The sequence below is a fragment of the Lepidochelys kempii genome, chromosome 23 (genome assembly GCF_965140265.1).
Source record: "Lepidochelys kempii isolate rLepKem1 chromosome 23, rLepKem1.hap2, whole genome shotgun sequence".
NCBI lineage: Eukaryota > Metazoa > Chordata > Testudines > Cheloniidae > Lepidochelys > Lepidochelys kempii.
This window is the reverse complement of record NC_133278.1, coordinates 6,610,297-6,636,861: the sequence shown is the minus strand read 5'-3', so window position 1 is coordinate 6,636,861 and position 26,565 is coordinate 6,610,297. Positions and strand designations below refer to the sequence as shown.

The 26,565-nt window shown below is 47.2% G+C and overlaps 1 protein-coding gene and 1 long non-coding RNA gene across 7 annotated transcripts in view; one reads left to right on the top strand and one right to left on the bottom strand.

Annotated features, from left to right (window-relative positions):
- Positions 1–26,565, bottom strand: part of LOC140902316 (uncharacterized) — a 64,203-nt gene that overhangs the window by 34,309 nt on the left and 3,329 nt on the right. The window lies entirely within an intron of this gene.
- LOC140902304 (uncharacterized) lies at positions 1,600–16,294 on the top strand. 6 transcript variants are annotated; one of them, XM_073322255.1, is made up of 5 exons: positions 1,600–1,809; positions 4,029–4,079; positions 4,779–4,905; positions 13,506–13,619; positions 15,052–16,294. In XM_073322255.1, the coding sequence occupies exons 2-5, from the start codon at positions 4,056–4,058 to the stop codon at positions 16,257–16,259; spliced, it is 1,473 nt and encodes a 490-aa protein (XP_073178356.1). In that variant the 5' UTR covers positions 1,600–1,809; positions 4,029–4,055; the 3' UTR covers positions 16,260–16,294. The 6 variants fall into 6 exon arrangements, with proteins under 6 accessions (XP_073178356.1, XP_073178353.1, XP_073178354.1 ...); XM_073322252.1 differs by having other exon boundaries at positions 3,997–4,079; XM_073322253.1 differs by having other exon boundaries at positions 1,798–1,882; positions 3,997–4,079.

Sequence of the window (26,565 nt, the reverse complement as noted above, 5' to 3'; positions counted from 1 at the left end):
TATCAGGGTTGGAAGAGACCTCAGGAGCTAATCTAGTCCAACCCCCTACTCAAAGCAGGACCAATCCCCAACTAAATCATCCCAGCCAGGGCTTTTTCAAGCCGGGCCTTAAAAACCTCGAAGGATGGAGATTCCACCACCTCCCTAAGTAACCCCTTCCAGTGCTTCACCACCCTCCTAGTGAAATAGTGTTTCCTAATATCCAACCTGGACCTCCCCCACTGCAACTTGAGACCATTGCTCCTTGTTCTGTCACCTGCCACCACTGAGAACAGCCGAGCTCCATCCTCTTTGGAACCCACCTTCAGGTAGTTGAAGGGAGCAGCAGCTGCTCACAGATCACAATGGAGGTGGCAGCTCCCAGGAACCTCAACCCCAACATGTTAGGATTCATAAGGAATGGGATGGAGAATAACACAAAACCTTTGTGTATAAATCAAAGGGGCAGCCTCTAATATCCTGGGACCACCATGGCTACTACTGCACTGCACACAGGATATTTTATATCAATTTCTGAGAACTGGGGAGGAAATGGGCAAAAAAGAAATATTTGATAATGTGATAGAAAACAAAGATCTGAAGGGATTTTATATCCACATTAAATATGTGAGAACATTGGGACAATTTGACAGGACTGTCCACAGAAGTTCAATAAACAGACAGTCATAGTGCACCACCAGTCAGAGGGGCAGGAAGGAGCCCTTTGGGGAGCTGCTTTAAGAGGGTACGTGAGGGTGGTATGGAGCAGGAAGGCTCCCCGGCAATGGAGAGGGGGTCACAGCAGGGGTGGGCAGGTGATGATTTAGTTGGGGATTGGTCCTGCTTTGAGCAGGGGGTTGGACGAGACACCTCCCGAGGTCCCTTCCAACCCTGATCTTCTGTGACTGGCAGCTGGGGCTAGCTGCACTGGGCACCGGGCGGGGGCCGTGGCCCAGACTGTGTGGCCAGGAGCTGGGCAGTCTCCACTGGGGCCACTTTCTCCTCCCGTGCCCTTCCAGGCCTGGTGGCCGGCAGAGAGCGGATCGCCCACCCCAGATGCAGACGCAGCCCGATCGCAGGGCTCTGCAAGCTGCGCCCATTGACCCCCTTCTCAGGGGGGTACCTGCTTCCCCCCGAAACAAGGAGAATCTGCGGCAGGGGAAACAGGCGGGAAAACATCCAAATCGGAGGAGATTTTAAAGGGATATTGGAGAATTAGGGAGAAAACGGGGCAAAGAGGGAGGAGGCCAGTGACAGGGTCAATAAGTGCCCGGGTGGGCCCGTCCCCCTCCCTGCCAGGCACCTGGCTGCGCCCCGCCCCCGGGACACCGGAGTTTGCTGTTTAAATGGGGGCTCAGGGCGGGGTGAGCGGCTCCGAGAGGCGCCTGCCAGAGCGGGGGAGGGGGTCTCTACGAGGGGACTGGGGGGGGGGGGGGGGAGGTTGGCGGGGCCAGGGTGGCCCCGGGGTACGCTGGGAAGTGTAGTTCCTGACGGTCGTCGGAGCGGCGGTGACGGGGCCGAGCGCGGCCCTCGCGCGCGCATGGAGCGGCTGCGCAGCGTCCGCCCGCCTCCCGGGGCACGCTGGGAAGCGTAGTTCTCGCCCTCTCTCACGCCGGCCTCCTGTGGGCGGGGTGGCCGCTGGCCGGGTGCGCGCGCGCGCTGCTGCCGGGCCCCGCGGACCGTTCGTCCCCGTGGCTGGCGCGCGCCCGGGGCTGACGGAGCCAAGAGGGGGCCCCCACCGCCCCTCCCCCTCCCCCCGGGCCCGGGGGAGTCTCTCCGGCTGGACCCGCCCCGGGCTCCGCCGCCCCCGCCCGGAGCCGCAGGCACCAGGTGCCGGAGAGACCCGGGGGGGCCGGGCGGGCGGGACAGCGGCGCTGCACGAAGGGCCCGGGGGGGGCCGCAGGTCTCGCAGCCCCTGGGGACGCGCCGGGGCCGGAGGGGCCTGGACCGCGGTGGGGCCGCGGCCGCCGGCTCGGGGGGCGCGGGTGGGGGCAGAGGTGGCGGGGCCCAGGGGGTTCCCCTGTGTGTGCGTCGGGGGGGGCAGGCTGGAGGGGGGGGGTTGGAACCCCCCCGTGGCGGATGGGGGGGCGCTGTTGAGCCCCCCTTTGGTTTGGCCACGTGTCTCTCCAGCAGGGATACAATTCTCCCCGCTTGTCAGTGCGGGGTGTAAAATCCAGGCAGGTGTCTCCCCTTTCGCTCCAGGGACTGACCCTTCCTCTAGGCTCCGGCTCAGATCCCCCCCCCCCCCTTTCTCTTCAATTCTCCAGGGTCCATTTAAAATCTCCTGGGAGGTGGGATATTTCCCCACCCGTTGGCCCTGCTGCAAATTGTCCTTTGTTAGGTGGGAAACTGAGTCATTCCCCAAACGGGAAGGGGGCTAGCGGGGGCAGCTCGCAGAGTCCCGAGACGCGGCCGCCTCTGGGGTGGCCGTTCTGTACCAACAACAGGGCCTGGCAGGTTTCAGAGTAGGAGCCGTGTTAGTCTGTGTTCGCAAAAAGAAAAGGAGGACCTGTGGCACCTTAGAGAAAGCTTATGCTCAAATAAATTGGTTAGTCTCTGAAGTGCCACAAGGCCTGGAAGGGCATAGGAGGAGACAGTGTCCCCAGTGGAGACTGTCCAGCTCCAGGTCACACAGCCCCAGATACTGCCCTCCTCACACCCCCCACGCACACACCCGCACTACGTGCAAAGCAGCTCCCCCCAGCTACCAGTCACCTGCACACCCCTGCTGTGGCCCCCCTCCATTGCCAGGGAGCCTTCCTGCTCCGTACCACCCTCACGTACCCTCTTAACGCAACTCCCCAAAGGGCTCCCTGCTGCCCATGTGACTGGTGGTGCACTATGACTGTCTGTCTGTTGAACTTCTGTGGACAGTCCTGTCAAATTGTCCCAATGTTCTCACATATTTAATATGGATATAAAATCCCTTCAGATCTTCATTGTTTTTTATCATATTATCAAATATTTCTTTTTTGCCCATTTCCTCCCCAGTTCTCAGAGATTAATATAAAATATCCTGTGTGCAGTGCTGTAGTAGCCATGGTGGTCCCAGTATATTGGAGGTTGTCCCCTTGATTTGTATACAAATGTTTGGTGTTCTTCTCCATCTCGTTCGTTAGGAATCCTAACGTGGTGTTAGCTTTTTTTGGCAGCAGCTGTGTGTTGAGCAGAATTTTGTTATTGGATTAATTTTTTAAATCTCTTGACAGCCCTAATATTTATAGAACCCTTATCTTATTGTCTTTTGTCACTTACTTGGCGTAACTCATTTTGTGACTTAAACTTTCTGATTTTGTCCCCACGTGCTTGTGCTATACTCTTTTGTACTCATCCATAGCAATTTATCTGTGATTTCACTTGTTTAGGATTCCTTTTTATTTTCTGGTCATTAAAGAGCTCCTGGTAGAGCCATATTGCCCGCTTACTATTCTTTCTAGCTTTCCTTCACTTTGTGATAATTTGCCATTGCTCTTTTAATATTGTCTCACAGAAACTGCCAGCTCTCCTGGACTCTAATTTTCACCTCAGATTTTATTGCCATGGGACCTCACCTACCAGTTTTCCAAGTGTGTTGAAGTCTGCCTTTTTGAAGTCTGTTGTTCTTATTTTGCTACTCATAGAATTTTTGCTACTCCTACAATCATGAAATCTATCATTTCATGATCGCTTTTGCCCATATTGCTTTCCACCTTCCATTTCCTAACTAATTCCTTCTTGTTAGTCAGAATCAGGTGTAAAATGGCCATCCTCTGGTTACTACTTCCATCTTCTGAAAGAAACAGGTGTCCCCAATACATTCCAAGAACTTATTGGACACTTTGTGTTTGGTTGAATTCTTTTTCTAACACATGCCCTCCCCTGCTCTTCCCCTGCCCCGTTACTAAGTATCCTTTGAATTTTTCTGTTATTTACCTGGGTCTAGGACATCAGTATGCAGGGAAAGAGCCTGGGGGGAATTGTGATGTGAATTTATTTCCTGTTCTGACATGTCTTCTATCGCCCTTTTTGCCATAACAGGCTGCAGCGTAACATTCATGTTTTACTCCCAGATCATTCCATCCTTCCAGGGAAGGGAAATGGCTGCAATGGAGCCAGTTGAGGTACGGATTATCAGAGAGTTGTTGGTGGGTTCCTGTTGGAGGGAGAAGGGCAATAAATATATAGGAAGTGGACACTTCTCGGGGGTTGATCTGGAGGTGGGAGGTTTTAGGGAAATACACAGGGTGGAGAAAGTGGGGGGACAGGGTGTGACAAACTTGCTGTGATTTGTTTACTGTGAGGCCTAGATCCGAGCAGCAGAGCCCTGGGGTTTGTGGGTGGAAATTCCGTAATTTGTCAAACAGGAAACAACCCCTGGGAACTGGGCTGGGAAAATGTACCAGCCTCCACGTGCTATAGCCTGAACCTTCGCTGCTGTGAGATAAGAAGGGGCACCCCACAGTGAGGTCCAAGGAAGACACCTCAGCCCCTCCCCTCCAGATGCTGGTAATGGAGAGGGTGTTGGGATTCCCTCTAGGAAATTGTCCCTGGGCCCTGCTGCAGGCTCCATCTCCTATACCAGCTTCTAACTAGTTAGGTGAGCGATGAGAATGGGAAGACCACTGCCTCTTCTCTCTGCTAGAAGGGCTCTCTCTTTCTCCCATCACCCTGATGCTTCCTGGCTGCTCTGAGGGTGTGGGGATGGGACTCTGCTCACTGCCTGCCCCCCAGAGCTTCCATGTGATTGGACCTCCTCTCCTGTCAAGAGTGATGTTGTCACTAGGTAGCAGGTACTGAGTAGCAGGTTCTTGCTCTTTTAGGGACCAGTGACCTTCGAGGAGGTGGCTGTGTATTTCACCAAGGAAGAGTGGGCTCTGCTTTACCCCGCTCAGAGAGCCCTCTACAGAGACGTTATGCAGGAGAACTATGAGAATGTGACCTCGCTGGGTAAGGATTCCCATCCCCTTGGTTATTAGAAGGGGAAAATGAGGAATTAAGGTTCACAACACCCCACAATGCAACCTCAACTGTGCCCTGTTTCAGCAACACCTCAAGAGACCAATGATAAATACTGGCACTCTATCCTCCCCACTACAGAGCACAGGAGCAGTATAGCATAAAGTCTAATACCTTCTCTTTGCTAAGGCAAAACTTGGAGTTTGGTCCAGTGTAGAAAGCAAAAGCTACATACCACTGGCCTGCACTCAAACACTGAGCCTACTGCACACAATCCATCTCAGACTTCCATAATGTTACCACCCCTTTGTTCTTGCACTGAGGATTCCTTCTGAGTCACTTACCCCTCATGGAGACCACTTGCATGTATGCCACCAGACTGCTGACAATTGTCGTGACAAGAACACACCCTTGTGCACCTTTATTGGCCTACCTACAATACTCCTCACTGAAGTGAGGAATACCTCTTCCTTCAAGTTTCACATGCACCTCTCTTCATATCAGAATCACAGCTCTGCCAAGTTGTTCCAACTATTCCCTAAAATGGGTGAACTTGAGTGCTTGTTTAGCACATCTGTCACCCAGTGGCCCCACTGATTGTCAGGGTTCCTGCTTCTGATGTACTTAAAAAAAAAAACAAACAAAAAAAAAAACAACCTGGTGTTAGTTTGTGACTTCTAAATGAGGATATTGATATGATAGGCATCACAGAAACTTGGTGAAATTATTATAATAAATGAGACAAGATATGAACGATATAGGAATTGGAATGACATAGGATATGACAAAGTAGGTTGTGCTGGTGGCAGAGTGGCACTATATTACTCCTGGGGGAATTCTGCGAATTTTATTTGTCAAAATAACGCAATATAATCATGCTGTTTCAATTATATAGGTAATTTAAACTACAATAAAATGGATAGAGAATGGGAGTGGGGAGTATGGGAGGAACTCCCCAAGCCTCCTTGCCTAACAGTAATGTAGCTAGGTTTGACTCTATTTCTGGTTATGGCTGCATATATTTGTTGGCTAATATGCTCAGTGTTACATCGCAGGCAACTGAAGAGCAAGTGGGGCTGGGGAATCAGACTCACAATTTGTCTTGGCTACTGACCATCTCCAGAAACATCAGTGGCAAGGAGTTCATGCAGCACATTTTTTTTAGTCCAAAAATTTAGGCTCGTTCTAATCACGGAAGCCCCCTAAGCATTTATAAGGCCACACTGTCCTTTCCAGCACTCTGGCACTGTAAAGGCACCTTCAAACTTTTACCTGTTTTATACTCCTAGGGGAATTCACAAAGACAATAGGAACAATGTACTAAGCAGGCAGGCTGCTACATTCTTCTCTGCCTGAGGGGACAGAGTCTGCCCCATACCTAACTCCTCAGAAATACCCTGAAGCCCTGCCCCTCCATGCCGAACACACCCCAATAGCAAGCAGGAGGGACAGAGTGTCTCTCTCACATGCACGACTGCCCAGCTCCTCCCCCTCCTGCCCCCTGGTGGTGGTTTATGTCTCTACCAGCTGCTCCGGGTGCCTGAACCAACCTGCCTGCGCTGCCGTGAGGGGTGCCTGGCCACTCTTGCGGCTTCCTTTTGCTTCCCTGTCAGAAGTAGTTTTTCTGCGGGGAAGCAAAGAAATCTGCAGGGGACATGAATTCTGCATATGCACAATGACACAAAATTCCCCCAGGAGTAACTGTGAAAGAAACCGTGTCAAATATAGAAAAAATTTTAAGTGAATCTAACTGTGCTATAGAATCTCTACTGATAGAAATTCCATGCTTGAATAATGAGAGTATAGCAGTAGGAATATGATATTGACCACCTGACCAGGATGGTGATGGTGATTATGAAATGCTCAGAAAGATTAGAGAGGCTGTTAAAATAGAAAACTCAATCATAATAATTAGGGGTTTCAACTATCCCCATATTTACTGTGTAGATGTCACCTCAGGATGGGATGCAGAGGTTAAGTTTTTAGAAACCATTAATGGCTACTTATTGGAGCAGCTAGTCCTGGAACCCACAAGGGGAGAGGGAATTCTTGATTTAGTCCTAAGTGATAGACAGGATCTGGTCCAAGAAGTGAACCACTTGGTAATAGAGACCATAATGTAATTACATTTAACATCATTGTGAGGGGGGAGAGTACCAACAACTCTATCACTATAGCATTTAACTTCAGAAAGAGAAACTACACAAAAGTGAGAAAGCTAGTTACATGGAAACATTTTTAAAATCCCATAATAGAGGCTCAAAATAAATGTGTACCCCCAAATGGGGACAAAAAGAACAGTAAGAGGACTAAGAAAATACCACCATGGCTAAAGAGTAAATAAGGCAGTTAGAGGTGAAAAAAGGCATCCTTTAAACATTGGAAGTCAAACTGAGGAAAATAAAAGGAGCAAAAATTCTGGCAAGTCAAGTGTGAAAGTATAATTAGCAGGCCAAAAACATAATTTGAGAAGCAACTACAAAAAGTCACTAAAACTAACACCAATTTTTTTTTATTTTTTTTTAAAGTACATCAGAAGCCTGACAAACAATCAGTGGGGCTATTTGGTCATTGACATACTAAACAAGCACACAAGGAAGCCAAGGCCATTGCAGAGAAGCTAAATGAATCCTTTGCATCAGTCTTCGTTGCAGAGGATGTGAGGGACTTTCCTAAACCTGAGCCATTCTTTTTAGCTGGTGAATCTGAGGAACTGTCCCAGACTGAGGTGTCGATAGAGGAGGTTTTGGAACAAATGGATAATTTCAACATGAATAAGTCACGAGGACTAGATGGTACTCGCCCAGTTGTACTGAAATACTTTTCATACATGGAAAGTGCAGAACTACTGACTGTGATATGTAACCTACCACTTAAACCGGCCTCTATACCAGACTGGGGATAGCTAATATAATACTAATTTTTAAAAAAGGCTCCCAAGGGGATCCTGGCAGTTTGAGGCTGGGAAGGCTAACTTCGGTACCGAGCAAATTGGCTGAAAACTATGGTAAAGAACAGAATTCTCAGACACATAAATAAACACGATTTGTTGGGGAAGAGTCTACTTGGCTTTTGTAAAGAGAAATCATGCCTTATCTATTAGAATTCACTGAGGGAGTCAACATACATATGGACAAGAGTGATCCAGTGGATACAGTAGAACCTCAAACATATGAACATCAGAGTTACAGACTTACCAGTCAACCAGACACCCTGTGGAGCCAGAAGTCCTCAATCAGGCAGCAGTGCAGACAAACCCCACAGGGGTTGGGGCTGCAGTGGGAGGAGAGGGGTGTCAGGGTCCTGGATAGGGCGAGGGCTCAGGGCTTCTGACCCTCAGAGGCTCAGGGCTTTAGACTGGGAGGGAGTGTTGGGGTGCAGGAGGGGTGCGGCAGTGCGCTCAGGGCAGGGGGGTGGGGTGCGGCTGTAGGAGGGGTGTGGCATGGGACTCAGGGCAGGGGGGTTGTGTGACGCAGCAGGGAGGGGGGAGTGTTGACCTGGGAATGTGGCAGGGGAGTTTCACTGGGGATGGGAGACCTGAGAGCCTGTCACCTGAGCCAGGAGGGGGAGGGAGAGGTAACACCTCTGCCTGGGAAACTGGACAAAGGCTGTAGGAGAGAGCCTGCTGGGGGGTGTGGGGGGTTGTTTTCAGTTTGGTGCTGGGTGGTGGAACATAGGGAACCCCAGGGCTGGGGACTAAGCTCCCTGCCCCCCAGAAGGACTTGACTGAGGGGTCCTGGTTGTACCCACAAGCTCTGTTTTAGACTGTGTTCCTATTGTCCAGTAAACCTTCTGTTTTACTGGCTGGCTGAGAGTCACAGTGAATCCCAGGAAGAGGGGTGCAGGCCCCAGACTCCCCCACACTCCGTGACAGTTCGGCTGCAGGAGGGGTGTGGGGTGCAGCAGGGGGCTCAGGGCAGGGGGTTTGGCTGCAGGAGGAGTTTGGGGGGCGGGTCCAGCCCAGCGCGCACCAGGGGCAGGGCAGGCTGCCTGCCCTGCCCCCGTGCCGCTCTGGGAAGCAGCCGGGACCTACAGGGGAACGGGGAACCGCAGCCAATGGGAGCTTCGTGGGAGGTACCTGGAGGAGCGGCCAGGGCAACAAACACCCCTGTGCCCCCCTCCCCCAGGTCCTGGCTGCTTCCCAGAGCGGCACAGGGGCAGGTCAGGCAGGGAGGGAGCCTGCCCTGCCCCTGGTGCACGCCGGGCTGGAGCCATTCTAGGTAAATGCTGGAGGGGCGGGGCTGCCGCGGGGAGCTGGCGTGCCACAGAAAATAACCCATGTGTTTGAGACCCCTGTACTAATGTCTAACCTAAATCTCCCTTTATGCAATTCAAGCCCTTTACTTCTTGTCCTGTCCTCAGTGGATAAGGAGAACAATTTAGCACCCTCCTCTTTATAACAGCCTTTTATGTTGCAGCCTTGCAGACTGTTATGTCCCCCCACCCAATCTTCTCTTCTCCAAACTAAAAAAAAACCCTTGGTTTTCTCAGTCTTTTCTCATAGGTCATGTTTTCTGTACTTTTAATCATTTTTGGTTTTTGCTCTCCTCTGGACTTCGACCAATATGTCTACATCTTTCCTGAAGTGTGGTGCCCAGAACTGTATACATTATTCCAGTTGAGGCCTTATCAGTGCTGAATAGAGTGGAAGAATGACTTCTCGGATCTTGCTTACAACACTCCTGCTTATACATGCCAGAATGATATTCACAATTTTTGCAACAATATTAAATTGTTTAGTCCTATTTAGTTTGTGATCCATTACAACCCTGTGACATTCCCCTCTGGTGTTATCTGGACCGGTGATCTGCTAGGTCACTCCAATCCTCGACTCTGGGAGAGAGCCTTACCCTGCTCTGCTGTGAGAACCCCAACTCCTGGGCTGTTCACACAAAGCCTCTAGCATGTAAGCTGCTCCTTAGATTGTGCAACCGAATGACACTAGCCAACATCTCCGGTCCCAGACACAACCCTAGGAACCTCCGTCTTGCAGTGTCTAGTTATGCCCACTGCATGCTGCAAGCTATCTGAGTTTGTCAATTTAACAAAGAAATGAATATGTACCAGGCTTGTTATCCCAAGGAGAGTCTCTGACAGGCTTCAAACCAAATGCCCTGCTTCAGGTAGAATAAACAAACAGATATATTAACTATAAATATAGATTTTAAGTGATTATAAGTCAAAACATAAGTCAGATTTGGTCAAATGAAAAAAAAAAAAAAGCAAAACACGTTCTACTGGCTGGCTGATCTTAACACTTTCAATGCCCTTACAAACTTAGATGCTTCTCACCACAGCCTGGCTGGTTGCTCTTCAGCCAGGTTCTCCCCTTTGATCAGTGCTTCAGTCACTTGGGGGTGATAGATGGAGGTGGAAGAGAGAGGAAGAGCATGGCAAACATCTCTCCCTTTTATCGTGTCCTTTCTTCCCTCTTGGCTTTGCCCCCACCCTTCAGAGTCAGGTGACCATTACCTCATTGCAGTCCGAAACTGACCAAAGGAGGGGGGGGTGACTCACTCCAGAGTCCAGCAGATCCTTTGTTGTTGCCTAGGCCAGTGTCCTTTATTCCTATGAGGCTGGGCTGAGTTTGTCCCATACATCCCTTGATGAGGTGTGAACTGCCTCTCTGCTCTTGGAGAGTTTTTGTCTGGGCTTGCTTTAAGCCACGAGGATACATTTTCAGCCTCATAACTATATACATATGAAATTATAACCTATAACATTACTATAACATCACTATAACAAGAATGCTCAGTACCTCATGAGCCTTCCAAAGACACCTGATGTGACAAACTTTGCATTGGATACCACGCTATCATTTTACAAGGATGAACATGTGGGTGCTGGGAGTTTCCTCTGAGGTGCAGAGCATCACAACCCCCCAGATTCTTTTCTGCAGTACTCCTCCTTAAACAGTCCTTTCCCATTTTATATTTGTATAATTGATTATTCCTTCCTAAGTGTACTACTTTGAATTTGTCCTTCTAGCATTTCATGCTATTTATTTCAGGCCATTTTTCCAGTTTGTCAGGATCATTTTGAACTCTAATACTGTCTGCCAAAGCGTTTGCAGCCTCTCCCAGCTTGGGTTTGTCTGCAAACTTTATGTGTACCCTCCATGCCATTATTGGAGCCATTTATAAACATAATGAGTAGAACTGGATCCCAGACAGATTCCCTGAGGGACCCCACTTGATATGCCCTTCGACAGCTACTCTGACTATGGTTTTCCAACCAGTTGTGCACCCACCTTATTGAAGGTCTTCTAGGCTATATTTCCCTAATTTGTTTATGGAAAAAGTATTAAAAGTCAAGATATATCACATCTAGTGCTCCCTGCATCCACAAGGCTTGTTACCCTGTCAAAGACAGATGTAAGGTTGGTTTGATATGATTTATTCTTGACAAATCTATGGTGACAGGTACTTCACCTTATTTCTTCAAGATGCTTACAAATTGATTGATTGATTATTTGGTCCAGTATCTTTCCAATTACTAAAATTAAGCTGACTGGTGTATAATTCTGTGGGCTGTCCTTATTTCCTTTTTATAGATAAGTACTATATTTGCCCTTTTCCAATTCTCTGGGATATCTCCCATTCTACATGAGTTCTCAAAGATAATTGCCAATGACTCAGGGTTCTCTTCAGCCAGTTCCCTAAGTATTCTTGGATGTATTTAATCAGGTCCTGCTGACCTGAAGACATCTTCCAAGATTGTTAATAATGACTCAGAGGTCTCTTCAGCCAGGTCCTTAATGAGCTTATTATGGAGCAAGGGATATTTAGGTTAGATATTAGGAAAAAGTTTCTAACTCTAAGGATAGTTTACTGTGGAATAAGCTTCTAAGGAAAGAAGTGGATTCCCTGTCATTGGAAATTTTAAAAACCAAGTTGGACAAACACCTGTGAGGGATCTAGATTCACTGGGTCCTGTCACAGCACGGGGTTGGACTTGATGACTTCTTGAGCTCCCTTCCAGCCCTACATTTCTGTTGTTTTTTGCTTTCTCCCATGCTGCTCATTGGAGGAGCGCCCCATAAACATCCCCAGAGCGACCTCATTATCCTCCTTCCCATCCCTCTGTACAGCTCCTCTGTTCTAGGACACCTACAAACTCATGATGATGGTTAGGGTACTGGTGTCCAGAGACCACTGTCTATCAAGGTGACAAATGTCTTATTGTATCCTTTGCTCCCCATGTCACTATTCAGGGTCATTGTACCTGTATTCCCCCTCTGTGGTCCAGCAAGGGCACCCACTCTCAGGCTGTCTAGCAGTCACCTCTCTGGGGTAGAAACCCACATGTCTCTCCCTCCTGACTGGGGTATTTCCAGGCGGCACATCTCCCTGCCCACACTGTGAATTCCCCAGCAAGGCAGATCCCCTCAGCAAGCCCGCTTTCCCTTCCTTCCTCAGGGGCTTTGAGCAGCGTACCTAAGTTACCGCACAGACCGTTCCCAGAAAACAATGATAAAATCAGGGTAAAAGCATTACAGAGAGATCATATTAAAAACAATATAAGAACCTAAATGCATGATAATAAGCTTACCAGAGATCACCCCAAACCCACCAAGGGCTAAAGCAGGTGAACAGACCTTCAAACTCCACCAAGAGTTTTTTACCCTGTGGTCACAAGCTAACAGTTGTTAGCTCAGAAGAAGCTTGCCCATGCATCTGTGAGTCACTCTTCTATCCATTTTGGGCCTCTGAACTTGTCTTCATGTAACAGGTGATCAGCAGGCAATGGTTTCTCCTCATGGTGCAGCTTCCATAGGGTTTGCTGTGGAGGTGAGAAGTTGACTTCTCCTCCCCCAAGTGTTTTCTAGGAATCCCACTTAAATTTTGTCTAGCACATTTTTTTCAGAGTCCTTTGAAGTTCATAACACCTCCTAGGATTTATGTTAGCCAGATATTACATACCATCTGTAACGGGGTCAGCGCCCACTTCTCGTGAGCACCTCCTTTTCTCTGGTCGATATGCCTGCAATCACAGTCTCTTTTCAGGGTGGCACCCAGCTCTTGCAAGTGCAAGCCCACCCCAGAATGGTTCTCTCGGCAGGTCTTCAGCAACTCAGCTTTCCGGCCGAGCCACATGCACTGCCCCCCCTTCCAGGGTATACAGTCCCTGGTATGGGGCCGTAGCTCTAAAAGGCTTCTCCCAGAGGCACTGCCTTCTTCATCCACCCAGCTGGGGCCCATTTTGGTACCCGCAGCTGGTGGTGTTTCAGCAGGCCTCCCTAGACTCAGTCTTCAGCCAGACCAGCAGGGCTCATCTCGGGACCCTCGCTGGCCTGCACAGGTTCTGTGCCCAGTTTCCCTGGGCTTCAGCCTGCCCACACTGAGGTACCTGCTCTGGGTTTTAGGAGCCCCTTTGATCATGAGTGTCTGGCAATGTGTGTTCCCAGTAGACATGGGCACAATTAAATTCCTCATAAGAAGAGTGTCCTGCACCTTTGAGCACCTGGGGAACTGGCCCCAGGATTTTACTCATTTAATATGGTCTGGAGTTAAAATAACAGAACTTTCTGAGTGGGTGACAAATGTCCTATGAATTCACCTGATCTCACTTGTCTTCTTTCCCCTGGGCAGGGTTTCCAGTTTCCAAACCTGATGTAATCTCCCAACTGGATCGAGGGGAAGAGCCATGGGCCTCAGATCTCCAGGGATCAGAGGAAAGAGAGATCCTGAGCAGCACCTGCACAGGTGAGCAATCATTAAACCAACTCAGAAACTGTCAGTACCTGAAGGAAAAGCTGGGATTCGCAACAAAGACCTTGTGAGGTCTCTGAATTCAGGATTGTCCCCACCAGGTGTCGTATTCTCAGGGCAGATATTGCTCATGGTTTCCTACCCATCCTACCTCCTGGCAGTAGCCCTGTAACGATGCTGGTTCTGGTGGGACCCAACTGAGAGTGCCGATTCAGGACAAACTGCTTAAAGCAGGGCAGTTACAACCCAAAGCAGGGCAGTTACAACCCAAGGCTTTTTCCACCTCTGAGGCAAACCAAACCAGCCAGACAAAGAGGACTTTGGTTTTAACCCACTGGCTAACCACAAGTCACACAAGCAATTCCCTTAGACACTCCAGTTTCCCAGTATCACCACCAGTGCCACTCGTTATGGGGACAAATGGTTATGAAAACCAATACCCCAGTAAAAGAAAAAAGGTTCTCTCGATCCCACAGCACCAAGCCCCAGACCCAGGTCAATATGCAAATCAGATCTTACCCACAAATCACGCTATTGCCAATCCTTTAGAATCTAAAGGTTTATTCATAAAAGGAAAAAGATATAGATGAGAGCTAGAATTGGTTAAATGGAATCAATGACATACAGTCATGGCAAAGTTCTTGGTTCAGGCTTGTAACAGTGATCGAATAAACTGCAGGTTCAAATCAAGTCTCTGGAGTGCATCCACAGCTGGGATGGGTCTTTCAGTCTTTGGTTCAAAGCTTCAGTGTAGCAAAGTTCCTCCAGAGGTATGAAGCAGGATTGAAGACAAGATGGAGATGAGGCATCAGCCTTTTATAGTCTTTTCCAGGTGTAAGAACATCTCTTTGTTCTTACTGTGGAAAATTACAGCAAAATGGAGTTTGGAGTCACATGGGCAAGTCCCTGCATACCTTGCTGACACAAGGTGTATCTGCCTTCTCTCAGTGGGTCAGTTGTATAGCTGATGGTCCTTAATGGGCCATCAAGCAGGCTAGGCAGAGCTGACACCAACTTGTCTGGGGTGTCACTCAGAAGCATAGCATAAGTTTGAAATACAGACAGTATAGAGCCAATATTCATAACTTTAACTACAAAAATGATACACACATATAGACAGCATAATCATAACCAGCAAACCATAACCTTGTCTTAGACACCTTATTTGACCCCCTTTATACAAGATTTGGTGCCACTACAGGACCTTGGTTGCAACAATGATCTACACGATCCCAGATTATGTCAATAACGTCACAAGCCCCTTCCCTGAACTCGCTTCTCCCTGAGTGTTTGGATGCAAACTGGATGCAGAATTGATCCCCTCTTCTCTCCTCTTTAGGGATTTTTTTTCCATCTGCAGCTGCTTTTTTAATTTGTTCTCCCCTTATCAATTCCTGTTTCTGAGGTTTTTCTTTCTCTGTCCCAGCAGGTGATGGGATGGTGAGTGAGACCAAGAAGCAGAATCCTCAGCAGGAAGATGATGAGCAAGTGGAGCCAACTGGGGCGTTACTGCAAAGATGCAAAGGGAGTGTATCCAGGAGTTGTGAGCAGGGAAAAGCCTGTGAAAGTCAGCACATTCCAGAGAAGTGGCAGGGAAACCAGCCAATGCAGAAATTTGGTAAATCTGTTAATTATCACGGAACTCACAAAGGCCTCAAGGAAACCACAGCCCAGCAGAGAATATGCATGGGAGAAAAAAATAACACATGCACTGAGTGTGGGGAAAAGTTCAGTAGGCACTCACACCTTATTAGCCATCAGAAAATCCATACTCGAGAGCAACCCTATGCATACTGTGAGTGCGGGAAAACCTTCGCTCAGAGCTCAGCCCTTATTAAACATCACAAAGTCCACACAGGGGAGAAACCCTATGAATGCTTTGAGTGTGGGAAAATCTTCACTCGGAGCTCAACCCTCATTGCACATCAGAGAATCCACACAGGGGAGAAACCCTATAAATGCTGTGAATGTGGGAAAACCTTCACTCTTAGCTCAACCTTGATTGCACATGAGAGAATCCACACAAGGGAGAAACCCTATGAATGCTGTGAGTGTGGGAAAACCTTCACTCAGCGCTCAAACCTTATTACACATAAGAGGATCCATACAGGGGAGAAACCCTATGAATGTTGTGAATGCAAGAAAACCTTCACTCAAAGGGCATCCCTTATTAGCCATCAGAGAATCCATACAGGGGAAAAACCCTATGAATGCTGGGAGTGCGGGAAAACCTTCATTGTGATCTCAAATCTTATTAAACATCAGAAAAACCACACAGGGGAGAAACCCTACGAATGCAGTGAGTGTGGGAAAACCTTCGCTTGGAGCTCAAACCTTAGTTCACATCAGAGAATCCATACAGAAGAGAAACCATATAAATGTAGTGAATGCGGGAAAACCTTCACTCAGATCTCACACCTTATTACACATCAGAGAATCCATACGGGGGAGAAACCCTATGAATGCCATGAGTGCGGGAAAACCTTCACTCGGAGTTCAATCCTTATTATACATCACAGAATCCATACAGGGGAGAAACCCTACGAGTGCTGTGAGTGCGGGAAAACCTTCACTCAGAGCTCAACCCTTATTACACATCAGAAAATCCACATGAGAAAGAAACCCTATGAATGATGACAGACAGGGTTCAGAGTAGCAGCCATGTTAGTCTGTATCCGCAAAAAGAACAGGAGGACTTGTGGCACCTTAGAGACTAACACATTTATTTCAGCATAAGCTTTCGTGGGCTAAACCCCACTTCATCGGATGCATGCAGTGGAAAATATAGTAGGAAGATAGATAGATATATACACACACAGAGAACATGAAACAATGGGTGTTATCATACACACTATAACGAGAGTGATCAGTTAAGCTATTACCAGCAGGAGAGAAAAAAAACCTTTTGTAGTGATAATCAAGATGGGCCATTTCCAGCAGCTGACAAGAATGTGTGAGGAATTGGGGGGGGGGCGGAGGGGGGAATAAACATGAGGAAATAGTTTTAGTTTGTGTAATGACACATCCAGTCCCAGTCTTTATTCAAGCCTAATTTAATGGTGTCCAGTTTGCAAATTAATTCCAGTTCAGCAGTCCAACAAGAGACTGATCACTCTCGTTATAGTGTGTATAACTGTATTTTCCACTGCATGCATCCGATGAAGTGGGTTTTAGCCCATGAAAGCTTATGCTCAAATAAATGTGTTAGTCTCTAAGGTGCCACAAGTCCTCCTGTTCTTCCTATGAATGATGTGAGGCAGGAAAACCTTCACTCAAGAGCTTAAATCTTAATACACATCAGAAAATTCACAAAGGGGAGTACCCCTAGGAATGCTGTGAGTGCAGGAAAACCTTTGCTCATGGCTCACACCTTAGTGGGCATCAAAGGATCCACAAAGGAGAGATCCTATGAATTCTCTGAATGTGGGAAATTCTGTCAGAGTTCAGCCCTTATTTATTATCAGACAAGCTGCAAGGGAGATAAATACCATAAAAACCTTGATTAGGGCTGAGAAAAGATTTTATTTTCCTTTTGCTAATTCCTTCATAATGAACTTCAAGGCAGCATTTGTGTCATCGTGGTCTCTCAGCTCCACCAGCTGAGTTGTCTGCTTTTCCCTTTTGCACTCACCCTTCCTTGGGGTCAATCTCAGAATTTTTTCTTTTTCACCAACTCCTTTGTCCTATGTCATGGAAGTGTGTGTCCCTCCAACAGGACTGTCCATCAGCCCCAGGTGGGGAAGTGGGAGGCACTTCAACTAGGTGCATAGAAGTTAAATCTACCTGGGCCCTGACTGCACTGGTTAGCTATCTTGATGTAAAAACACAACTATTTTTTCAAGAAAGAAAATAGCCCATGTATAGTGGCCAGGGAAATTTAGCAAATTTCCTCAAGACCTGACATAACTTCCCCTAGTCTAAACATATTTGGAGCATCATATTCATACTTTTCCTCCCACTGTAAACTGATTGTTAGTCACCAGGTTCCCCCACTAGGGACAAATTGTCTCATTCCCAGTTGTTCTCACAATGCACTGGCTTGTGCTGAATAGCAGTTGGGTTTTGTATCATTTTTCTTATTTTAAATATAACAAGGAGCAGGATTAGGGATAGGAAAATACGTTTTTTCAACTTCTGTGACACCTGAAGTGGTGAGTTGGAGGGATTCCCACGTTCAGAATTAGCTCAACAGTATTTCCTCTGTTTGAACCATGTAGAATTTATCTTCTACACATGCTACAACTCTACCTCTCAATGTATCATTTGTGTCAGTGTTCTCAGTCCTCTGCTTGGGACTCACACTTTGTTTTCTTTGATCTTAAAACCTAGTAAATTAGGTCTTGAAATGAAGTTGTCAGAGACCTGGAAAGGGAATTTGAATGGATCTCAAACACAGTGCCATCATTTGGAGTTTAAATCCCAGTTTCCAACTGTTAGCAAAGGAGTTTTCCTACTAAGATGGGGTGGTTTACAGATGGGAAGGTTGGCTGGGTTTTTGTTTTGTTCTGTTTTTGTTTTTTCATTACAATGATTCTAGAACTTTTGTAAATAATACAACTCAACACTAATGAGTGAAGCAGGTTTGAATGGATCAGAGGAGAATCTCTTGTCTTGGTTTTGAGTCAACACATTCAACACATGCTCTGGAATTTCTAGTTCTATGAAACTGGATGTACCATATCTCTTTGTGATGTGGGTTTTTCTTCTTTTTTGAGTGCCATTTGGTCACATAACAGGATATTAATTTGATTCGTCAGACTGTGGCTCTGATTTATTGGGGACTTTGAGAAAATGACTGTTTTAGCAAGTAGCCATTTCTCAGTTTATTTTTGCTTTTTCCCTGCCCCCCCACCCCCCATGATGACATGGAGAAACTTCAAGTGCAGTTCAGTCAACAGGAGAGAATACTCCGAGTTATTGGACATATCACCAACTGTTTTTAAATCTCCAGTCTGAAATGGTGAACAACAGCGTGCCCCAAATTATACAACTAATGGAAGTAACTGAATACAGTCACAGTGCTGTTCAATTGTTTAGGTCAATATTGTCTCAGATGATCTGGGTACAGGATTCTTCAGTAAGTGATTAGGAACTAGGCAAAAGGCTCGTATATGTGTTTCCCAAGGCAATTGTGATGAAGGGTCTTGTGACAGACTTGTTCACACCCTGCACACTATTACAGGATTTTTTGTATAAGGCATGTCTTGTGAGGTACCATTTAAAAATCCATAATTTGCTGATCAATAGTATGGAAAAGTACACATAGCAGCATTGTATGTAACATAATAAACAAGCTGAAATCATGGCTAAAAGTATGTTTGGCAGATAAATCTGAGGAATGGCCAAAAGCAGTTCCTCAGAGACCAAGGGCAAATGACACCTCAGCCAAGTGTAAACAAGGCTGATGGACCATTACCTGCTAAGTGGCCATTCTTTGGCAGGAAAGGGGGCCAGAGCAAAAATACCTGCATTTTAGGCCTTGTCTGCACTACAGAGTTTTGTCAACAAAATTAGGCCGCTTTAATTAAAGCACTTTAATTAAACTGCTGTTGCGTGTTCACACTGTGCTTCTTGTGTTGGCAGAGCGCATCCACACTAGTAGGTCTTGCACTGACACAGAAAGCAGTGCAGCAGGAGACAGGCTGCTTTGGGAAGGGCTTGCAATGCCTTATGGAGCAAGTATAGCGTCACATGATGCAGGTTTCTCAATCCCATTGTTCCATGGGCATCCTACTAGATTACCAGCCGCTTTTCAATGGAAGTGTGTGTTGGGGGGGGGAGAGACAAAGACAGAGTGTGTTTTGAGGGAGAGTGAGTATGTTGGCATCCTGTTTCTTTAAGTTCAGACAACAACTAGTCCTGAGGTAGGACACCCTACCCCTGCCTCTGCACAGCAGAGCAGTCCCACCCACAGCAGCAGCCTACCTGCCGCTGTGTTCCTAGTGTGGGGGAGAGCAGGAGGATTCCACGTTAATGATTTGCTCTTTGCTGCCGGAACAGAGCAGCATGCTCAGCTGTCAGAACTTCCTAGAGCTTTGAAAGGGGAGCGGCACATGCCTGCAGGGCAGCCGAATTCAAAACAGTGAGCAGAGTGGTCACAGCGGGCATTCTGGGATACTGAGGGATGCCAGTTATGTCGACATAATGAATTGCAGTATATATACTGATGCTTTGTCACTTCAACTTTTCAGGAAGAGGCTCTGTCTCTCTCATCTAAGTGGTTTTGTTTTGCCACAAAAAGTAGCATTGTAGCGTGTGCAGCCCCGCTGTTCTGTTGGCAAAAGCAGCCTTTTGCTGACAAAACTGTGTAGTGTAGACAAGGCCTTAGCAAAGAAACAGCATGTTCTTGTCCACACAGACTGCCTGTAGGCTTGCTCCCAGCTGGAAATGCTTCTCAAAGGGGGAACAGGACTATAAAAAGAAGGGGCAGACACCCCTCAAAACACTTCCCTCTCTCTCCCTGTCCATTGCATTCTCTGCCACTGAGAAGACAAAATGACACAGCTGTCGAGCTTTGGGGGAGGGGTCCTGGCCTAAAGAGTTTGGTCAGTGAGACCGCTGAAGCATGTAGGTGAGAAAATTTTGCTTTGAAACTAAAAATTTCTTAAGTATGTGTTAGTGAGCATTTATCTTTATTTTTCTTGTAACCATTTTTGACTTTTATGCCTCATTACCTGTACTTAATAAATCTGTTTCTTTGTACTTAATAAACTTGTTTTCTGTTTAATACAAGCCAGTGCATTTAAACTGAAGTTTCTGAATAACTAAGGCTATGTTTGTGTCACGGAGGTCATGGAAGTCACAGAATCCATAACTTCCAAAGACCTCCATGACATTCTCTGCTTCAGCCCCAGGGGCTGCAGCACTCTGGAGCTGGCAACCAGCGGGGCCCTGACAGGGTTCCAGCCACAGCAGTGACGGGGGGACCCTGCAAGGTTCCAGCGACAGGTGACAGACTCCTGAGGGAGCCCTCCTCAGGGTTCCAGCAAGGGGTGACAGCCTCATGCGGGGTGAGGGGGACACCTCGGGCGAGTGGCTGGGGGTGTCCCATTTTCTCTTTGGGAAATATGGTTACCCTGCAGCTCTCAGCCGCCCTGGGCAGAGGCCATGGACGGAGGGGGATCCCCACAGCTCCCAGCAGCAAAAGTCACAGACAGGTCACGGCGTCTTTGAATTTTGTTTATTGTCCGTGACCTGTCTGTGACTCTTACTAAAAATAATCATGACAAAATCTTAGCCTTACAAATAAACCATTGAAATAAATTGGCATATTATTCTCTTAAAGGTTTATTGGACGTCAAATATGTTGTACTGTCCAGGAGAGGGCTGGGCAGTACAGGACATACATTTATGGGGGAAGATCTGGGACTGGTCATGTGTTGGGGGTCACCCTGCAGTATAACCAAGGCTGAGGCAAGGCAGAGTGTAACCCAAGTGCGGCTGGCAGGCTGCAGTTACACACACACATTCAGGGTGTGTCTTGCATGCTGGAAGGCTGTTTGTGAGTGGCCCAGGTGGGAGCTACTTCAGCAAGGCATTGTAAGGCACCCAAGGTTGCAGAGCAGGGGTGAGAGAGCTATTCATTAGGCTGGATTGTACTCTGGTATGTCACAGCTCTGCAGGACGTTACTCCTGAAGTCATCTCCTAGCTAAGCCTGTGGTTTGGGAAATGCTGTCCCTAACTATGGCGACGTGGAGGAAATAGAAGTGTGTTTTTGTTGAAGTAGGAACTGCAAATGTGTGTGAAATATAATCAGTGTTGAAGTTGAGAGACCTGCCGGACATAATCAAAAAGGCTGACAAAGGAGGTGCTGATGTCATCATGAATAGGTCGGAATATGAACAAGAGGCTGCTCGGCAGCTCTCCAACACGAGTTTCTACAAGCCATTACCCTCTGATCCCACTGAGAGTTACCAAAAGCAACTACAGCATTTGCTCAAGAAACTTCCTGAAAAAGCACAAGATCAAATCCGCACAGACACACCCCTGGAACCCCGACCTGGGATATTCTATCTACTACCCAAGATCCATAAACCTGGAAATCCTGGGCGCCCCATCATCTCAGGCCTTGGCACCCTTACAGCAGGATTGTCTGGCTATGTAGACTCCCTCCTCAGGCCCTACGCTACCAGCACTCCCAGCTACCTTCGAGACACCACTGACTTCCTAAGGAAACTTCAATCCATCGGTGATCTTCCTGATAACACCATCCTGGCCACTATGGATGTAGAAGCCCTCTACACCAACATTCCACACAAAGATGGACTACAAGCCGTCAGGAACACTATCCCCGATAATGTCACGGCTAACCTGGTGGCTGAACTTTGTGACTTTGTGCTTACCCATAACTATTTCACATTTGGGGACAATGTATACCTTCAGATCAGCGGCACTGCTATGGGTACCCGCATGGCCCCACAGTATGCCAACATTTTTATGGCTGATTTAGAACAACGCTTCCTCAGCTCTCGTCCCCTAAAGCCCCTACTCTACTTGCACTATATTGATGACATCTTCATCATCTGGACCCATGGAAAAGAAGCCCTTGAGGAATTCCACCATGATTTCAACAATTTCCATCCCACCACCAACCTCAGCCTGGTCCAGTCCACACAAGAGATCCACTTCCTGGACACTACAGTGCTAATAAACAATGGTCACATAAACACCACCCTATACCGGAAACCTACTGACCACTATTCCTACCTGCATGCCTCCAGCTTTCACCCTGACCACACCACACGATCCATCGTCTACAGCCAAGCTCTGCGATACAACCGCATTTGCTCCAACCCCTCAGACAGAGACAAACACCTACAAGATCTCTGTCAAGCTTTCTTACAACTACAATACCCACCTGCTGAAGTAAAGAAACAGATTGATAGAGCCAGAAGAGTTCCCAGAAGTTACCTACTACAGGACAGGCCTAACAAAGAAAATAACAGAACGCCACTAGCCGTCACCTTCAGCCCCCAACTAAAACCCCTCCAACGCATTATTAAGGATCTACAACCTATCCTGAAGGATGACCCAACACTCTCACAAATCTTGGGAGACTGGCCAGTCCTTGCCTACAGACAGCCCTGCAACCTGAAGCAAATACTCACCAACAACCACATACCACACAACAGAACCACTAACCCAGGAACTTATCCTTGCAACAAAGCCCGTTGCCAACTGTGCCCACATATCTATTCAGGGGACACCATCACAGGGCCTAATAACATCAGCCACACTATCAGAGGCTCGTTCACCTGCACATCCACCAATGTGATATATGCCATCATGTGCCAGCAATGCCCCTCTGCCATGTACATTGGTCAAACTGGACAGTCTCTACGTAAAAGAATAAATGGACACAAATCAGATGTCAAGAATTATAACATTCATAAACCAGTCGGAGAACATTTCAATCTCTCTGGTCACGCAATCACAGACATGAAGGTCACTATCTTACAACAAAAAAACTTCAAATCCAGACTCCAGCGAGAAACTGCTGAATTGGAATTCATTTGCGAATTGGATACTATTAATTTAGGCTTAAATAGAGACTGGGAGTGGCTAAGTCATTATGCAAGGTAGCCTATTTCCTCTTGTTTTTTCCTACCCACCCCCCAGATGTTCTGGTTTAACTTGGATTTAAACTTGGAGAGTGGTCAGTTTGGATGAGCTATTACCAGCAGGAGAGTGAGTTTGTGTGTGTATGGGGGTGGGGGGGATGTGAGAAAACCTGGATTTGTGCTGGGAATGGCCCACCTTAATTATGCACATTGTAGGGAGAATGGTCACTTTGGATGAGCTATTACCAGCAGGATAGTGAGTTTGTGTGTGTGGTTTTTGGGAGGGGGGTGAGGGGGTGAGAGAACCTGGATTTGTGCAGGAAATGGCCCAACTTTATTATCATGCACATTATGTAAAGAGTTGTCACTTTGGATGGGCTATCACCAGCAGGAGAGTGAATTTGTGTGGGGGGGTGGAGGGTGAGAAAACCTGGATTTGTGCTGGAAATGGCCCACCTGATGATCACTTTAGATAAGCTATTACCAGCAGGACAGTGGGGTGGGAGGTGGTATTGTTTCATATTCTCTGTGTTTATATAAAGTCTGCTGCAGTTTCCACGGCATGCATCCGATGAAGTGAGCTGTAGCTCACAAAAGCTCATGCTCAAATAAATTGGTTAGTCTCTAAGGTGCCACAAGTACTCCTTTTATTTTTGTTTAGAAACCCCATCTGAGGTAGCCAACAGAGATTGTGACATAGGCTTATGTCTAGTTCTTAACTGACACCTGTGTTACCAGTTTAAAGAAATAAACTGGCCATGTTTGCAGAAGCTATTGCTGACTAGCACTGCTGAGATTTTGGGTGGTTTGTTAAAAGAATATACTCCAGGGAAGTGTACATTTAGCACGGTGAAGGGTTTGGCAAGAACTCAGATAGAAATAGCAGGCACTCACCTGTTGGTTTTCACCTCAGAGAAGGAAGCTATGGAGAGCTATGGTCCATAGAATCATAGAATATCAGGTTTGGAAGGGACCTCAGGAGGTCATCTAGTCCAACCCCCTGCTCAAAGCAGGACCAATCCCCAACTAAATCATCCCAGCCAGGGCTTTGTCAAGCCTGACCTTAAAAACCTCTAAGGAAGGAGATTCCCCCAACTCCCTAGGTAACCCATTCCAGTGCTTCACCACCCTCCTAGTGAAAAAGTTTTTCCTAATATTCAACCTAAACCTTCCCCACTGCAACTTGAGACCATAGATTCTTGTTCTGTCATCTGGTATCACTGAGAATAGTCTAGATCCATCCTCTTTGGAACCCCCTTTCAGGAAGTTGAAAGCAGCTATCAAATCCCCCCCTCATTCTTCTCTTCTGCAGACTAAACAATCCCAGTTCCCTCAACCTCTCCTCGTAAGTCATGTGTTGCAGTCCCGTAATCATTTTTGTTGCCCTTCGCTGGACTCTTTCCAATTTTTTCACATCCTTCTTGTAGTGTGGGGCCCAAAACTGGACACAGTACTCCAGATGAGGCCTCACCAGTGTCGAATAGAGGGGAACGATCACGTCCCTCCATCTGCTGGCAATGCCCCTACTTATACATCCCAAAATGCCATTGGCCTTCTTGGCAACAAGGGCACGCTGTTGACTCATATCCAGCTTCTCGTTCGCTGTAACCCCAGGTCCTTTTCTGCAGAACTGCTGCCGAGCCATTCAGTCTCTAGTCTGTAAGGATTCTTCCGTCCTAAGTGCAGGACTCTGCCCTTGTCCTTGTTGAACCTCATCAGATTTCTGTTGGCCCAATCCTCCAATTTGTCTAGGTCCCTCTGTATCCTATCCCTACCTTCCACCATATCTACCACTCCTATCAGTTTAGTGTCATCTGCTAACTTGCTGAGGGTGCAATCCACGCCAACCTCCAGATCGTTTATGAAGATATTGAAGAAAATCGGCCCCAGGATCGACCCTTGGGGCACTCTGCTTGATCCGGCTGCCAACTAGAAATGGAGCCATTGATCACTACCCATTGAGCCCGACGATCTAGCCAGCTTTCTACCCACCTTATAGTCTGTTCATCCAGCCCATACTTCTTTAACTTGCTGGCAAGAATACTGTGGGAGACTGTATTAAAAGCTTTGCTAAAGTCCAGATAAAACACGTCCACTGTTTCCCCCTGTTTTTACAGTGTTTTAAAACGGGTTTTAGAATACCACTCCCTGCTTCAGTGGCATTGATTACAGCCCCAAAGGATACCAGGGTTAGATGGGAAACAATTGTTCTTTACCATTTGGCACCAAAGTGTCATGAGGAAAAGAGAGAAACAGCTGGTGCCTGTTAGGATATAGATATTCAGGCCTGTCTGTAAAGGCCTATACTCTAAGAATTTAGGTGTATTCTTATCACTTAGCTAGTGATAGAGGTATAAAAGAAAGAATCAAAATCACTGTCTGCTGGTGTAAGGGCCTTTTCTTACTGTGACAGTCTGAGGCCCTGTTCTTAGGCTAAGGCCTTTGGCTACACAGCAGAGGCAGCCATAAGCTGGGAAGCGACCGGTCACCTCCTCACATTCCAAACTAGTCACATTGAAATAAGGTGCTATTGGGCTGTTAGGAATACACTCCTGTCCTGATAATGCCTATTGCCGCCAGAGAAAGGGAAGTGCCTAGAAGATGAAAAAGGAAACTTCGTTTGATAGCATCCTGTCTGGCAAGAACTCACTTATCAATAGCTGGGATGTGAAATCCTCACTTCTGTGTTTGTTCTATCACTGTAGTCCCCATTTCCCTATTGTTTGTCTGTATAATCTCTGTCTGGTTCTGTGATTGTTTCTGTCTGCTGTATAATTAATTTTACTGGGTGTAAACTAATTAAGGTGGTGGGATATAATTGGTTAAATAATCATGTTACAATATGTTAGAATTGGTTAGTTAAATTTCAGTAAAATGATTGGTTAAGGTATAGCTAAGCAGAAGTCGAGTTTTACTATATAGTCTGCAGTCAACCAGGAAGTGAGTGGGTGGGTGGGGGAATGGGAACAGGGAATGGGGGTGGGGAAATTGGAATCATGTTTTACTAAGGGGGGGGAATGGGAACGGACACAGGTGTAAGGCTCTGTGGTGTCAGAGCTGGGAAGGGGGACACTAAGGAAGGAAACTGGAATCATGCTTGCTGGAAGTTCACCCCGATAAACATCGAATTGTTTGCACCTTTGGACTTCGGGTATTGTTGCTCTCTGTTCATGCGAGAAGGACCAGGGAAGTAAGTGGGTGAAGGAATAAGCCCCCTAACAGTGCCTTCACAGGACATTCCTTGCCTATGGATGCCAGTCTGGCTGCCTGGCTGGACAAAAAGGACATTTGTGGTGTGTGTGTTATGTTGGATCATATTAAAGAAGTTCTGTATTAAAATCACAAATGAGTTTGATTCCCCATAGTTTAAATTCCAGGG

Bases quoted from the DNA above. Each gene is read 5' to 3' on its own strand.
- LOC140902304 (XM_073322250.1), top strand. From the start codon at position 3,966: ATGTCTTCTATCGCCCTTTTTGCCATAACAGGCTGCAGCGTAACATTC. The intron at 4,080-4,778 runs GTACGGATTATC...TTGCTCTTTTAG, and splicing joins CTGCAATGGAGCCAGTTGAG to GGACCAGTGACCTTCGAGGA. The intron at 4,906-13,505 runs GTAAGGATTCCC...TCCCCTGGGCAG, and splicing joins TGAGAATGTGACCTCGCTGG to GGTTTCCAGTTTCCAAACCT.